This window comes from Anastrepha obliqua, chromosome 4, assembly GCF_027943255.1.
Source record: "Anastrepha obliqua isolate idAnaObli1 chromosome 4, idAnaObli1_1.0, whole genome shotgun sequence".
Classification (NCBI taxonomy): Eukaryota; Metazoa; Arthropoda; class Insecta; order Diptera; family Tephritidae; genus Anastrepha; species Anastrepha obliqua.
Window position 1 is genome coordinate 22,261,768 of NC_072895.1, and position 15,919 is coordinate 22,277,686.

The 15,919-nt window shown below is 38.7% G+C and overlaps 1 protein-coding gene across 5 annotated transcripts in view; it reads left to right on the plus strand.

Moving 5' to 3' along the window:
- LOC129244846 (potassium channel subfamily K member 15) overlaps positions 1–15,919 on the plus strand; it is a 77,131-nt gene that overhangs the window by 54,189 nt on the left and 7,023 nt on the right. For all 5 annotated transcript variants that reach the window (XM_054882726.1, XM_054882731.1, XM_054882728.1 and 2 more), the window contains exon 2: positions 15,447–15,869. In XM_054882726.1, coding sequence (XP_054738701.1) covers positions 15,731–15,869 — 139 coding nt within the window. In that variant the 5' untranslated portion in view covers positions 15,447–15,730. The remainder of the gene's footprint in view (positions 1–15,446; positions 15,870–15,919) is intronic.

The following is a 15,919-nucleotide window of genomic DNA, read 5'->3' on the forward strand; positions in this document are numbered from 1 at the left end:
CATATGTAGTTACCTTGCTCATATTAGTGTTACCTTGCTCATATGTAGTTACCTTGCTCATATTAGTGTTACCTTGCTCATATAAGTGTTACCTTGCTCATATGTAGTTACCTTGCTCATTGCATTGAATGAACTGCAAGAGAAAGAGCGGAAGGAACGACAAAGCAAACAAAGCAAACGAACGGCAACGTTCGACATCTTGCTCTCCCCTACTTAAGTGAGCGTATATATGTATGTATGTATATGCGCATATGTACATATATAAATTCACGTATTTGTATTGGCATATGCCTTCTTATTGATTATTATTATTTTGATTTACTTGAAGAATTTCAAATAAAACCAAGTTTGTTAATAATACCTGTTGTTTTAATGTTATTATTATTATTTTTTTATTATATCTGAAGGAAAAAATGTATGGTAATATTTACCATATCTATACTAATATTATAAAGAGGAAAACTTTGTTTGTTTGGTTGTAATGAATAGGCTCAAAAACTACTGGACCGATTTTAAAAATTCTTTCACCATTCGAAAGCTCCATCACGAGTAACATGGATTATATTTTATTTTGGAAATAGGGCTCGAGATATAGGTCAAAACGTGGACCCGGGTAACCTTCGGATGTGTATGTACAATATGGGTATCAAATGAAAGCTGTTGATAAGTGCTTTAATACGGGGTAATTTTCATACCTATTGATGACTAGGGTCTGGAAATATATGCCAAAACGTGGACCCGCCGTGTCTTTGCACCGAATTAAACCAAACTTACACACATTGTTAAGTAGGTATTGAAGATGATTTCCGTATAGTTTGAATACCTATTGGTAGATAGGGTCTCGAGATATAGGTCAAAACGTTGACCCGGGTAACCTTCGGATGTGTATGTACAATATGGGTATCAAATGGAAGCTGTTGGTGAATGCTTTAGTTCAGAGTATTTCCATCCGCTCCGTGACTAGGGTCTCGAGATAGAGACCAAAACGTGGACCCTAGAATGTGTTTGTACAATATGGGTATCAAATGAAAGCTGTTGATAAGTGCTTTAATACGGAGTAATTTTCATACCTATTGATGACTAGGGTCTCGAAATATATGCCAAAACGTGGACCCGCCGTGTCTTTGAACCGAATTAAACCAAACTTACACACATTGTTAAGTAGGTATTGGAGATGATTTCCGTATAGTTTGAATACCTATTGGTAGATAGGGTCTCGAGATATAGGTCAAAACGTTGACCCGGGTAACCTTCGGATGTGTATGTACAATATGGGTATCAAATGGAAGCTGTTGGTGAATGCTTTAGTTCAGAGTATTTCCATCCGCTCCGTGACTGGGGTCTCGAGATAGAGACCAAAACGTGGACCCTAGAATGTGTTTGTACAATATGGATATCAAATGAAAGCTGTTGATAAGTGCTTTAATACGGGGTAATTTTCATACCTATTGATGACTAGGGTCTCGAAATATATGCCAAAACGTGGACCCGCCGTGTCTTTGCACCGAATTAAACCAAACTTACACACATTGTTAAGTAGGTATTGAAGATGATTTCCGTATAGTTTGAATACCTATTGGTAGATAGGGTCTCGAGATATAGGTCAAAACGTGGACCCGGGTAACCTTCGGACGTGTATGTACAATATGGGTATCAAATGAAAGCTGTTGGTGAATGCTTTATGATATGTTATGTTGTGTAATGTTATGTTATGTTATGTTATGTTATGTTATGTTATGTTATGTTATGTTGTGTAATGTTATGTTATGTTATGTTATGTTATGTTATGTTATGATATGTTATGTTATGTTATGTTATGTTATGTTATGTTATGTTATGTTATGTTATGTTATGTTATGTTATGTTATGTTATGTTATGTTATGTTATGTTATGTTATGTTATGTTATGTTATGTTATGTTATGTTATGTTATGTTATGTTATGTTATGTTATGTTATGTTATGTTATGTTATGTTATGTTATGTTATGTTATGTTATGTTATGTTATGTTATGTTATGTTATGTTATGTTATGTTATGTTATGTTATGTTATGTTATGTTATGTTATGTTATGTTATGTTATGTTATGTTATGTTATGTTATGTTATGTTATGTTATGTTATGTTATGTTATGTTATGTTATGTTATGTTATGTTATGTTATGTTATGTTATGTTATGTTATGTTATGTTATGTTATGTTATGTTATGTTATGTTAGGCTATGTTATGTTATGTTATGTTATGTTAAAGTATATTATGTTATGTTAATGTTAACTCATTCTCTATATCCATACAAAATATCTATCAAACAAATAAAATTAAAATTTTCTTTTGAAAAATGCAACCATTCAATTAGTATTTTCTTATGACGTTATCACGTTAGGTAAACTATCGTCAGTAAACCGACTTTACAGACAACCTCTTTTTTACTTATTTTTCTCATAATTTTTATTGCCGTTAAATTTTAAAGTTTGCATATTTTTCAAAGTGTTTTATCTTTAGTTAATGATATAAAAATATTTTTTGCTGAAAAATATTTTACAATCAGGTCGACCAGTTTATTTACATAAATAACTGTGTAATTAAAAAGTCTCGGTTTGCTGGGTCAATAGCTGAGGGTAATAAAAAGAACTGCAAAATTAAATGACATGCGGAAAACGGCAGTGTCGTTCGTCAATTAGCTCTTCATTGACATGCCTTAGTAAGAATTTTAAATTTTTAATGTGTCTTTTGAATATTGTTTATATACATACATGGAAATGTAGTTTGTGTTATTTTAAGAGCAGCGAAACGTGCTTATGCAAACTTTCGTTAGAATCAGAATCAGAAAATGCAAATCGCTCTTTGGCTGGAGAAACGTTATAACCCAAAAAATATTTTTTTAGATAAGTATGCGGCCGCTGTAATCGAATGGGTTGGTGCGTGACTACCATTCGGGAGTGCGTAGGTTCGAATCGCAGTGCATGAAGCACCAAAGAAATTAAAAAAAAGAAGGGGTCGCCCCTCGGCAGGCAATGGACAACCGCCGAGTGTATTTTTTTACCATGAAAAACCTTCTCATAAAAACCACTGGCCGTTCGGCTTAAAATTATAGGAAAAAAATGAATGGCTTTTGCATCATAATAATGCACCTGCTCACCCATTTTTGGTTGTGAGATATTATTCGGCCAAAAACAACATCGCTACCATGCCGTATTCACCAGATTTGGCCTCCTGCGACTTTTTTCTGATAACGGAAACCTGGTAACGGACGTACAGAGCATGCTAATGACATGGAGGAGTCTCTTCTCAAAACTACTATATAGTGAACACCCCCACCAATCGAGAAGATGATCCGGGTTGTGCAGTTTCTGATGACGGTGTAGACGTTCCACCGCCCGACTATGACGAGGCCTTTAGAGCTATTGCCCGGCTTAAGAACAACAAAGCTGTGGATGCGGATGGCCTGCCGGCAGAGCTCTTCAAGGCCGGAGGTGATGAGCTAACGAAAAGCATGCAAATACTCATAGGCAAACTATGGTCGGATGAAAACATGCCCAGCGACGGGCAGCTCAGCGTTCTCTGTCCAATCCACAAGGAAAGGGATCCCACGAACGGCGCCAACTACTGTCGGATTAGCCTCCTCAGTATCGCATGAAAGGTCCCATCAAGCGTACTTTGTGGAAGGCTGAAACCTCTCATCAACAAATTGATTGGGACTTATCAGTGTGGTTTTAGGCCTGGTAAATCTACCATCGACCAGATTATCACATAACGCGAAGTCCTGGAGAACCCCCCAAGAGAAGCAGATGGACACGCACCTTTTTTTCGTCGATTACAAAGCTACATTCGACAGCACGATAAGGGATGCCTGTATGTCGCCATGGCTGAATTTGGCATTCCCGCAAAGCTCATCCGGCTTTGCAGGATGACCCTAACAAACACCTGCAGCGCAGTGAGAATTTACAAAGATCTTTCGGAGCCATTTCAAACGAAGCGGCGTTTTTCAAACAAGGCGATCCCTTATCATGCGATTTTTTCAATTTGATGATGGAGAAAACTATTCGCGCCGCCAACATCGACATCTCAGGCACTATTTTCCAAAAGTGTCATGCTGCTCGCTCACCCTGATGATATCGACATTGTCGGCATTAGTTGCAGTCAATGCAACTTTTTATAGTCTTGAAAAAGAATCGCGTCAAGTGTGTCTTGCGGTAAACGAGGGCAAGACCAAGTACCTTGTGTCAACACCCAAAAAGTCCACGCTTATTGGACAGCAGGTTGTGATTGACAATTACGAGCTCGGCGTAGTTAAGGACAAGCGGAGCCCTCTCTCCATACACGAAAAAAAGCTCTACCAATAACTCATCCTGCCGGTCTTACTATATCCTGGACATTGACGAACACCGATGGACGGTTATTAGGAGCTTTCTATGGGCCAATTAGCGTGAATAATGCATATCGAATTCGATGGAACCACGAGCTGTACGACGACATCGACGTAGTAAAGCACATTAAAATTTAACGGCTGTACTGGCTAGGTCCCGTTGAGCGAATGGACAATAACGCTCTGTTCAAAATGCACTGCTGGAACTCGCAAAAAAAGAGCGTCCTCATCTACATTGGAAGGACCAAGTCGACAACGACCTGATGGCCCTTGATATTTCTAACTGGTGTCAGCGCGCGCAATGCAGAGGCGAGTTGCGCAACATTTCGGTAGCGACCAAGGCCGGCCATCGGTTGTAGTTGCCAGCTAAATAAGTAAGTAAGAATTTTTCCTGTTCCCAAGATTGAAGAGACCCATGAAAGGACGGCATTTTGCGACGATTGGGGAGATAAAAATCGAATCGCTGAGAGAGCTCAAGTACATACCTAAAAGTGTATATCAGAACTGCTTCGAGGATTGGAAAAAACGCTGGCACAAGTATATTATATCTGAGAAGGACTACTTTGAAGAAGATAAAATAGAAATTGATGTATAAATAAACATTTTTTGAGAAAAATTAAAAATCACCTTATTTTTTTAACACATCTCGTATACCTGCTCCAACAGCACAATCCATTTTTAAACCATCTGTGTAGACTGTATTTCCGATATCGTAGACTGTATTGCTGAAAGTTGCTTACTCTATTCCTCCCGAGATCAAAAGAAAGGGCAAAACTCCATCACCGTTCCATCACCGATGGGATGATGTAATCAGTCCTCCCAGAGGTGTACTGAGTTTGTCGCAATAATAGACTGGCGTTACTATAAGTTTTTCTCCTCCAGCCATCCGCTTCATTTAACCTAAGTGCACTCAGGGCTGAGCCAAACCTCACTGAACAGAAACGTGAACACAGTTTGCCATTCTCAGTTTGAAGTTGCTCGAAAATCCCACTGTGTTTTATAGTTTGTTTGCTTATAATTTTCTCCATTCAAAAAGAAAAAATTGTGCATGTTTGGTATTACTTATAGAGCGTTTGTGAGCATGAAAATTGTGGAATTATCGTGAAAACTGAGCCCTCTTAATTTGAAGCTAAATGTTCTAAACTGAAACACTTCTGATACTTGTGCGAGTAGTAGTAAAAATGTCACATACCTGTCACAGGCATTATCGAGGCCGAGGCATGACTCAATGAGAATGAATGTCGCTTCTCAGTTGAGCAAAACCGCAAAAAAACTACGACAAGGTCGACTCAAAATCAAGATTTCCTTTGAATATCGTAGAGTGCTGCCTGGCCAAAAAGTGAATAAGGAATATAATATGGGCATATTGAAATGTTTGAGGAAAAAAGTTCATCGTAAAAGTGCGAAATTTTATAGAAGCAACTCGTGGTTTCTTTACTACGACAATACGCCATGTCATCTTTTATGCCAGCATACTATATAACTAAAAACTAACCCGCCATTAGATGCTCTGGTTGGTCTACCACCACTTGATGCTTTAATCCAAGGAGAGGCCATGAAGGGAATCTGCAGGCTGAAACACAATGAGAACTGGTATGGCCCCTGTCCGGCATTGGAAAACAGAGAAGGCATGGACTTCGATCCAACGATGCTCGCCATGCCCCTTGACTCCATGCCATCCAGAGTGGTTCTTGACAAGAGATACAGTGTGGTGCTGCCAGAGGCTCAATTGTGGTCAAACTCTGAAAATGAGCCCGGCAAACACTGTTTTCACAGATGGCTCCAGGACCGAGCACGGCTCCGGCTCTAGGGTCTACGTGGAATCCAGCAGGGCAAAACTGCACTTTGCTCTTGGAATGGAAGCATCTGTGTTTCAAGCGGAGGTGTATGCTGTTCAAGAAGCGATGAACTTTGGAAAACAGATGGAGAGGCAGATCTATATGTATCTGCAGCGACAGCCGAGCTGCGCTCATGGCTTTAGACAGCCCCCAAACCACATCAGGGGTGGTCGAGTCCTATAATTTCAGGCTGAACTATGTCGGTAGACATAATAGCCTGATGGTAACATGTTTTCCGGGACACGTGGGTATCGTGGGTAACGAGATCTCTGACTCCTTAGCTAGGCCAATCTGCTTGGGCCCAGAGCCCGTTCTGCCACTCTCTTCTGCAGCCATCAAATCCACGGTTAACAAATGGGTTACTGCAACCCACAAGCGATCTTAGTAAGCAGAGAGAAGTCGTAAATCTTCCTGTCATTAAATAGAAGGGACTGCAGGCAGCTAATTGGACTGATGACGGGCCACATGAAAAAGGTGGGCATCTCAGACAGTGTACTCTGCCCAGCTTATGAAGAGGTCGATGAGGCGGCGGACTTCCTGTGCGTCTGCCCCGCATGCGCTCGAATCAGCTTTGGGGTCTTTGGCACTGATGTGTTAAGAAGGGACCACCTTGGCTCCTTGGCATCACAAGATCTACTCAGATTTCTTCGGAGGTCGGGTAGACTTAAAGAAAATTAAAAGGGAACACGAGTGCAATGGACTTAATTGTGTCTGAGTGTGGTACTTGTTGTCCCGACAAAAAAATAGTAAAAATAATAATTGGGGTGTTGTACCACAAATTGAGGGATCTATAGTTTTAAACCGACTCCGAACGGCAAATGGTTTTTTTCATGAGAAGCTTTTTCAAGGCATAAAATACACTCGGAAGCTTGCCATTTCCTGCCGAGTGATAACAGCTATTAGAAAAATCTTGTTCTTCATTTTTTGGTGTTTCATGCAAGGAGGCTCGAACCTACGTACTCCCGAATGGTAGTCACACACCAACCCACTCAGCTACGGCAGCCGCTCACCATTTAACCAAAAATAACATTATTATCGTTCCGCAAGCTCCGTACCTACCTGACATGGCGTCGTCTGACTATGTACCTACTTCCTTCTCCCGAGACTCAAGTTACCATTTCACGGAAAGTAGTTTGAAACGGTTGGGAAATGAAAGAACAATTTGCCAAAGAAGCTCAAGTTGATTCCAGTTTGTAGAGCCACGTAAGAAGATACATATACACACACACACACACTTTTATGTGTGTTATTATTATTATTATTTATTTGTTATCTATAATTAAAATTACAAAATAACTTTTTAGCACAAGCTACCAAGGCTATCGGCTTAGTCATATGGTTATAATACTTATTACTAAAGGTTTAAATTAAGTGAAACATTTCAATATCTTTAAGGAAGTTAACAATTTGTCTTATATTAGATTCTGAGGGGGTTATAATACTTATTACTAAAGGTTTAAATTAAGTGAAACATTTCAATATCTTTAAGAAAGTTAACAATTAGTCTTATATTACATTCTGAGGGGTATCGTAGGATTAACGGGAGTGTGTTCTGTGTTTGAAATGCTTGAGAGCGTTGAGCGTGAAGATTTGGGCAATCTGATAAAATATGCTGAATTGTTAGGTTGTTATTGTTGCAGAAGTGGCACTTGGGTTGAGATTTCGATTGCAAAATATATTCATGCGTTATAAGTGTGTGCCCCAATCTGAGGCGTGTGAAGCATCTGTTGGCCCATGTTGAAGTGTTGGTTGGAAGTTTGATTTGTGCACCGAGAGGGTTTATATCTTTGTATGGATGTGTGTAAGTTGACCATTCCTCATTAAGATGTTTACGTAGAGCGTTAGAGTAATAGGTTTTTAGTGACTTCACATCAAATGGCATGAAGACGTGAAGACAGTCTTTTAACGAGGATTTTGCAGCTAGGTCTGCTTGTTCGTTGCCCAAGATGCCTGAGTGAGATGGGATCCACATCAGTTTTATTTTTGGTGATGCGTTCATAAGTAGTTGTTGCACCGATTGTAATGGACTGTCTCTTATGTGAAATTTTTGGGAAGCTAGGAATACCGATTTACTGTCTGTACATATCACGTAGCATTTGTTGGTTTCTTTGGCCATTTGTAGTGCCGAGATTAATCCCTGTAGTTCTGCGTCAAATATGTTTGCATATTGTGGTAGTAATCCGTGGGACTGTGTTAGACCATTCTCGTCTGTAACAGCAAATGATACACCGTCTTTTTGTTTTGACCCGTCGGTAAACAGAAAGCTCCATCCTTCCTGCTTTAGTGGAGTAACGATGCTAGTGTATAGCTTTTGGAAATTAGATTGACATGTCTTGTCTTTGTGGTGAAGTGTTAACTCATTTATAAATATCTTGCTGTCAAGTTCCCACGGTGGGATTTTTGCTGGCGTAAGTTTTGGTGGGGAAAAATTTAATTTGAGAAATTCTGCAAGTTCCTTTATCTCACACAAGACGGATTTTCTTTTTATGGCCGTTTTACGTTTGTTAAGTAGCTGGATTTCACGACTTAGTACGTTTGGTGAGTAGGAGTAGAGTTTGTAAATTATACGGCTTCTGAGATATTTTATTCTGGATTCGATTGTCTGAAAGCCCCCTTCGGTTAGCAAGTTCTTTATTGGTGTAGTTCTAAATGCTCTTAGGCTTCTTCTCACAGCAGAATGGTAAGGGCCTTTGATCATTTTGAGGTGATTTTTAGAGGTGGAGCCATAGATTTGTAATCCATAGTCAATTTTGCTCAGAATTGTTAGTTTGGTGATATCGATTAAGGTGTTAGTATGTACATAGCTTTTTTTTGAGGATAGATATTTTATAATGTTCAGCCTGGTAGCTAGTGCGTTCCTTATATTAGAACAATGATACTTAAAGTTATATTTGGAATCAAATGTTACACCTAATATTTTCATATTATTATTGTTAGGTATAGTATAGTTATTATTTTTGAGATTTATTTCGCTACAATTTCGTTTTTTGCAAATATGCAAATGTTTGCATTTATTTAAGGAGATTAGGGCGCCCGATGGTAGTGACCAGTTGTGTATGGCATTTAAGGCGTTATTGAAAGACTCTTCAATGTCTGAGGTTTTTGTTTGGGTGGAAATGAGGTAAAGGTCGTCGGCATATAAGCAGTGCTTGATGTTACGGTGTTTACTCATAAGTCTGCTTATGTCGTCGAATGCCACCAAGAAAAGTGTGACCGATAATGGCGAGCCTTGGGGAATTCCATTGTGGAGGGGGAATGTTTTGGAAAAGGTGTCATTTGTTTTACAACGAAATTTTCTCTTTGTCAGAAATGATTTCACATATTCAAAAATTTTTGGGCCGATTTGCCATTCCTGTAGTTTTTGCAAGACCACGTGACAACCGATGTTGTCAAATGCCTTGGCAAAATCTACGGAAAGGATAGAAATGTGATTCTTTTTTGAGAGATTTTTACATATGTGGTGATCTAGAAAGAGAAGTGCATCTAAGGTGCTTTTCCCAGACTGAAATCCTACTTGGAATGGAGATAGAAGCTTTTTGGTATTTAAATACCACATCAACCTTGTAGCGATTATTTTTTCCATGATTTTGCTCATGCACGGAATTAGTGAAATGGGCCTATAGTTTCTTAAGTCGTTTGGTTCTTTATTTGGTTTGAGTATTGGGATTACTGTGGCAGTCTTAAAACTTTGTGGAATCACTCCGGAGTCGAAAATGGAATTGTAGAGCTGGAGTAGTCTTAGCATTGTGGCTTTCGGTATTTTTTTTAGCATTTCGTAATTAATTTTGTCAAATCCCGGAGTGGTACCTTTCACCGATTTTAGAGCATACTCCAGTTCACTGAAATTGATATCGGTCTCGAGATGTTTTGCTAGATTGTCGGTATTATCGTTTGCGCGCATGGTGGTAACGTTTCTGGCAGAAGCAATGAATTGCGGTGGGAAGTTGGAATTTTCAGAAGATTTTGAAAAATGTTGGGCGAATTCGAAAGATATGTCGCTTCTATTTGTTATGTTTGAACTATTTATATTTATAGATGAAATGCTAGTGGGGTTATATGTACCTGTGAGAGTTTTTATTCTTTTCCAAATAGTTGCTGTTGCGGAGTTTGGGCTAATTTCTTTCGTAAAATTTTCAAAGCTTCTACGTTTGGCCGATTTCTTTTCCCTATTGAATAGGGCGTTCTTTTTTTTAAAATTAATCAAAGAATCGAGAGTTCTTATTTGTTGATATTCCCTCCAGGCTTTAACTTTTACTTTATGAAGATCGCTTAAAGCGGGACTCCACCATGGGACTTGCCTTGATCTATATGGGTGGAAGGTTGTTGGTATAGCTACATTTGCTGCATTTCTAATTGCTTTTGAGATAATCGCTACTTCTTTATTAGGGTTCCTTTGCATAAATTCCGGTAGATGGTTGGAGCTAAGAGCGACTTGGTATTTATCCCAGTTAGCCTTAGCTGTATTGAATCTAGCTGGCTTAGGGTTTTTGTAAGAATTGTTTGAAGGGAATGAAATCGAGCAGATTATTGGGTAATGGTCGCTGTTGTGTAAATCTTTTAGCGTGTACCAAGTTGTAAGTGGGAGTAATTGGGGTGACGACAAAGTTATGTCTACGTGTGTGAAAGTATTGTGTGTAGAGAAGTGTGTTGGGCTATTGTTGTTAAGTACACATAGGTTTGAACTCAGTATAAAGTCTTCTATTACTATACCTCTGGGGTTGGCTTTAGGTGAGCCCCATAGGGGGCTCCAGCTATTGTAATCTCCGGCTAGAACTACAGGTGTGTTAATTGATGAGGTGATTGCCTCCAAGTCGGAGACCGAAAACTTTTGGAGTGGTGGAATGTATATAGATACAATGGTTACCGGATATTGAAGATTAACTTCTACGGCGACTGCTGAGATGTTAGAGGTGATATTTAAGATTTTATGTGGGATACTATTGTGCACTAGTATGCCACAGCCTTGCTTAGCGTTAGTTATATGAGGGAAATTATGAAAATGCGCTGAGTATTGTTTTGGTGGATGTGGAAGGTAATTGTGTTTAAGGTGAGTTTCCTGGATACATATAACGTGGGGTCTGCGATCTTTTATTAAGAGTTCTAAATCTTGGTAGTTGTTGTGATATCCTTTAATATTCCATTGTAGAATATTAAGTATCATAATTTATAATATTAATTATAATTCACTATAAAAGCTGTTAAATGAAAACAGCTCATAGTGTAGGCTCGTCGTGATCTATTTCTATATCATCAACTTGAACCTGAGAGACTGATGTAGAGTGGAGTTGATAATGTACATAATTCATGTAGTCATCGGGCAGTTGGTAATTAGAGAGAGTTTCTGAGGAATTGATAGTATTTGTAATCGTGTGAGCAATTGGATTTTCGATTGAGTTGTTAAAAGAGTTTGCACTGAGGTGAGGCGTATGCTCTGTGAGTGCCCGGGCACTCATATCTGAGTTGTTTATTGTAAACGAGCTCAAGTTATGTGATGGTATGCTGTGAGATGTTGGAGTAAGTGAGCTAGTTGTGTTCGGCTGTGTTACGAGAGATGATGATTCTTGTACTGTAGTGCTTTTGTTATTTTTAAGAAAGTTGGGGGAGAGAGATGCGAAGTGGGTTGTGGTATTATCTTCTGAGTTGAGTGAGTGCTTGGGTAAAGGGAGTGCGGGTGGCTTATTCGTGTTTATGTTATTTGCTGTGTTTTGAGAAGCGTCAGAAGTTGTTGTTTTTGAGATAGGATGAGATGGTGAATTTTCGGCGGTTGTACTGGGTAGTAGGACAGGGGAAGGTTCGGAGGTTATTGCGGATGCATACGTTTGTTTTCCATTGAGAGAAAACGGGTTTTGTAGCTTGAATAGCCGCTTGGCTTCGTTGAAGTTACACTTATTTTGTGTTTTTATTTTTAATATTTGTTTTTGCTCAAGGTATTTAGGACAGTCTCTAGCTGAAGCGGGGTGTGGACCAAAGCAGTTGGCGCACATTTTGCGTTGGCATAGTTCAGGGGTATGAGGGGGGAGATTGCAGAACTCACAGGTGGTGTTGTTGTTGCATTTTTTAGTGGTATGACCGAGAAGCTGACAATTACGACAACGCATTGGTGTTGGGAAATGTTCTTCTACTTTTAGGGAATACCATGCAACGTCGATATCTTGGGGGACTTTATAAAGGTCAAATGTAAGAACCATTCGTCCTGTTGGCATTGGATTTCCATTCACTTTTTTGGTAAACTTGTAGACATCTACGACTCCTTGCGATTTAAGGCCTTCAATAATTTCTTTTTCATCGGTTTCGGCTAGGTTTTTGTCATAAATGGTACCTTTGCACGTGTTAAGAGATTCGTGGAAGGACACAGATATTGGGCATAAGCCACCAAAATTTTTACATTTTAAGAATTTTTCAGCCACCTTTTTAGATTTAGTAAGTACTAATAAGCTGCCGTCCTTGAGAATACTTACGGAGCTGTACTCTGTACTTATTCCGTCAAGGGCTTTCTTTTTAGCGAACACACTATACTTAGAAATTTTGTTGTTTTCGTCAGAGGATTTTATAATGATGAATTTTGGATCATTTTGGTTAACAGTTTTGGTGACTGGCGATGGTAGGGATGGGTAAAGCTCTTTATTTGCACTGGTTGTTTTTTTTCGTTTCGATTTGGGGGGAATTGACATACTATCAGATAGTATGTCAAATCGGTTCCCCGAGGGGAACGGAATATTATTTTCCATTAGAAATCAACACTTCAGGCTTTTATTTGTATTTTTGCACTTCACAACAAGAAAATTATAGAAAAGTCAATTGCACTAAGCACGTGGAGAGTAAGAACACTCTGAGAGAGAAGTAACGCAGCGATAATTAACACAACTATTCGGTACGAAGTGTAGTCGACGACTGTATGTGTGTTATTATTTACCAGTTCGTGACGCACTCGAAGTAAGGGCTGTGTATATACAAATAGTTTTTTAAGTCGTTGATTTAAATCCAACGATTCATTCACCTGATAGTTGAGGTTATGTGACGACATTTATTGAATTTTAAAATGCAATTAAAATTGTTCACTTTTCGAAACGAGGCAACAAACAAATGTATGTGAATCACTATTTGTTAGCTAATTTGGCATAGTTGTTATTTTGTACTAAAAGCTGGTTGAGGCACAACACAAAATACGTGAACATCTCTGTATACAAATATATTTATGTACTGTATTTATGTTTATATGTATGAAGAATAAACATTTTTACGCATTCACATCCGAGCATGTCCGCACACTTGTCTCGAATCACGTGTCCCACAATAGGGGTATGGCTTTTTTCCTAAAATCATATTTATCTACATATTAGAAAAAAATAGGAAATGAATACATTCCATGTAACTTCGACGCAAAATTCTTTCCAGAAGCCGGTGCGAGTCTATCTTATGAGTAATAGGTATGAGCAGGTAGCTAAGGCGGCAAAGTTTCGAATGTTATTTGAGTGAAATATTTGCCGGTCGGTACTCTCAGTGGCTTGAAAATATCAAAACATCAAAATTTTTTTATAACTCTACTGTCTGATTGAAAGAAGCCTTCTACACCTACAAATCTATGTTCGGTAAAAAATGGGGGCTCAAGCCACAGGTCGTGCTGTGGATGTACAACGCAGTGGTTTTGCCAATTTTAACGTACAGATGCCTGGTTTGGTGGGAAGCTCTTCGGAAGGGCTATAATATCACTAAACTGGGGAGGGTGCAAAGGACTGGCTTCACCGGAGCATGTAAAACTTGCCCTACTGCTGCCCTGAATGTCGTTTTGCACTTACTTCCCAACCACTTTTAAGTTATTTCCATTGCAGCTCAAAGTGGAATCAGGTTAAAGGAGGTTGGCTTCTGGAGCCAATCTCCCAAGGGACATGGTAGCATTTTCGGGCAGTTAACACCATATTTCTCCAAACTTCGAACAGATCTCTCTATCCGCAAACTATAGTTTGAGGGTCGTGCTAGGGTTATCTTTCCAAAAAGGCAGGATTGTACCGAGGGGAAAATCTGCGCCGAAACTTGCACCTCTGTCTTCACTGACGGTTCCAAGATGGAATAGGGAGTCGGTGAGGGGGTTTTCTCTAATCCAACCAATTTATCTATCTCCTTTAAGCTGCCGAATACTGCAAGTGTTTTTCAAGCAGAAGTCTTTGCGATCCTGCAGGCATGCAAAATGCTTAGTGAACGCGGAAGCGAGGGGATATTAACATTTTCTCCGATAGTCAAGGCGCGACTTTACTCAGCAGTTTCATACAACTTGCCTTTTGAATTGATGGCCACCACACAAGTATTCCATATAATAAAATAGGCCGAACTACCGAAATGTAAAGCCAGTGTGTGATACGAGGTGTTAATCCCCATTTGATTCCGACCGCTTTTTGATATATACATCAACTTCAATTTCCTCTTAAGAAATAAGGTAAACACAATGAAAATAATGTAATATCTCTGTTTACGTTTCCCCCTTGAAATTTTAAATTAGAATTTTGAAAAAATCTATTTTTTTTTTTTGCATATTTTCAAAGTTAAGACATTTAAGAATATGTAATTAAGAGAATTTTTTTTCTTATTATTTCATGAGTTATAGCCATTTTGACATCGGTTCCGATCCATCTTGTCTGAAAACTTTGAACGCGTTTTCCTCAAAACTACTTTTTTCGAGCTGGCGGTAAGTCGAATTCCAATGAACCGATTTACTTAAAATTTGGGGAGGATTGTCTTTAGACATTCCTTTATCGGATGGCCCATTTAGAATTAAAAAAAAATCGGAATTGTTGAAAAAATATGTAAAAAAAAATTTTTTTTTTTCAAACAGCCGCCATTTTGTGAAATTTTTTTTAACTTGTCCAAGGCTCATTCGATATATGATAATTAAGAATCTGTTTGGTTTTTATTTTTCAGATCACCAGGAGGGTTGGAATCATGCACGCCAGGACACCCTCTTGTTTTTTGGACCCCCTTATTTTGACTGCGAATAATTTTGTCAATTTTAATTTTTTTTTTTTTGCGTTAGTTTTTAATGTAATAATTAATAATCTATAAACAAATGATAAAAAATTGGATGGTAAAATTAATTTTTATTTCCTTTGTGCAGCGCTTCAAAAACCGGGCGAAATTCATGACTCTACACCAGAATGCCCCCTTAAATAATTTATTGCAATATTCGCCATACCACAGCCAATATTCGCCATACCATGATAATAATTAAATTTACTTCCTTCTCCTTTCAGTTGCCGTCCAATTATTATTTTAGCTTCGAAATTTGCAACCAACTAATGTTAGATTCGATATTCCCAAAAGCATGTCAACTGCTACGAAACAGAAACGCTACTTTTTGCTATTCGGAGCCACGCACAGCTCCTCATCACTTATCCTTCGCTCGCTAAAACTCTTCTTTACGAAGCATCGTCGAAGAAGATAAAAACGCGCGCTCGCTCAACTCCGCTCCTACATAGAGAGGAAAGCGGTGAGAGTGTTGCTAGAGAGTTGGCACAGACCGCGCTCTCCAAGGAAAATGTCCTCACGGCGTAGCTCATTTCGCAAACGACAAAAACCACCAATCGAACGATTTAAGGATCGATGCCGACAGTTTACAGCTTTTATGTTCAGCAATGTTGGCATCATATTACTGGTTATTTTCTATACAATTGGAGGTAAGTGAAAAACAATCTTACGAAAATTTATAAATATTTTTTTTAATGAG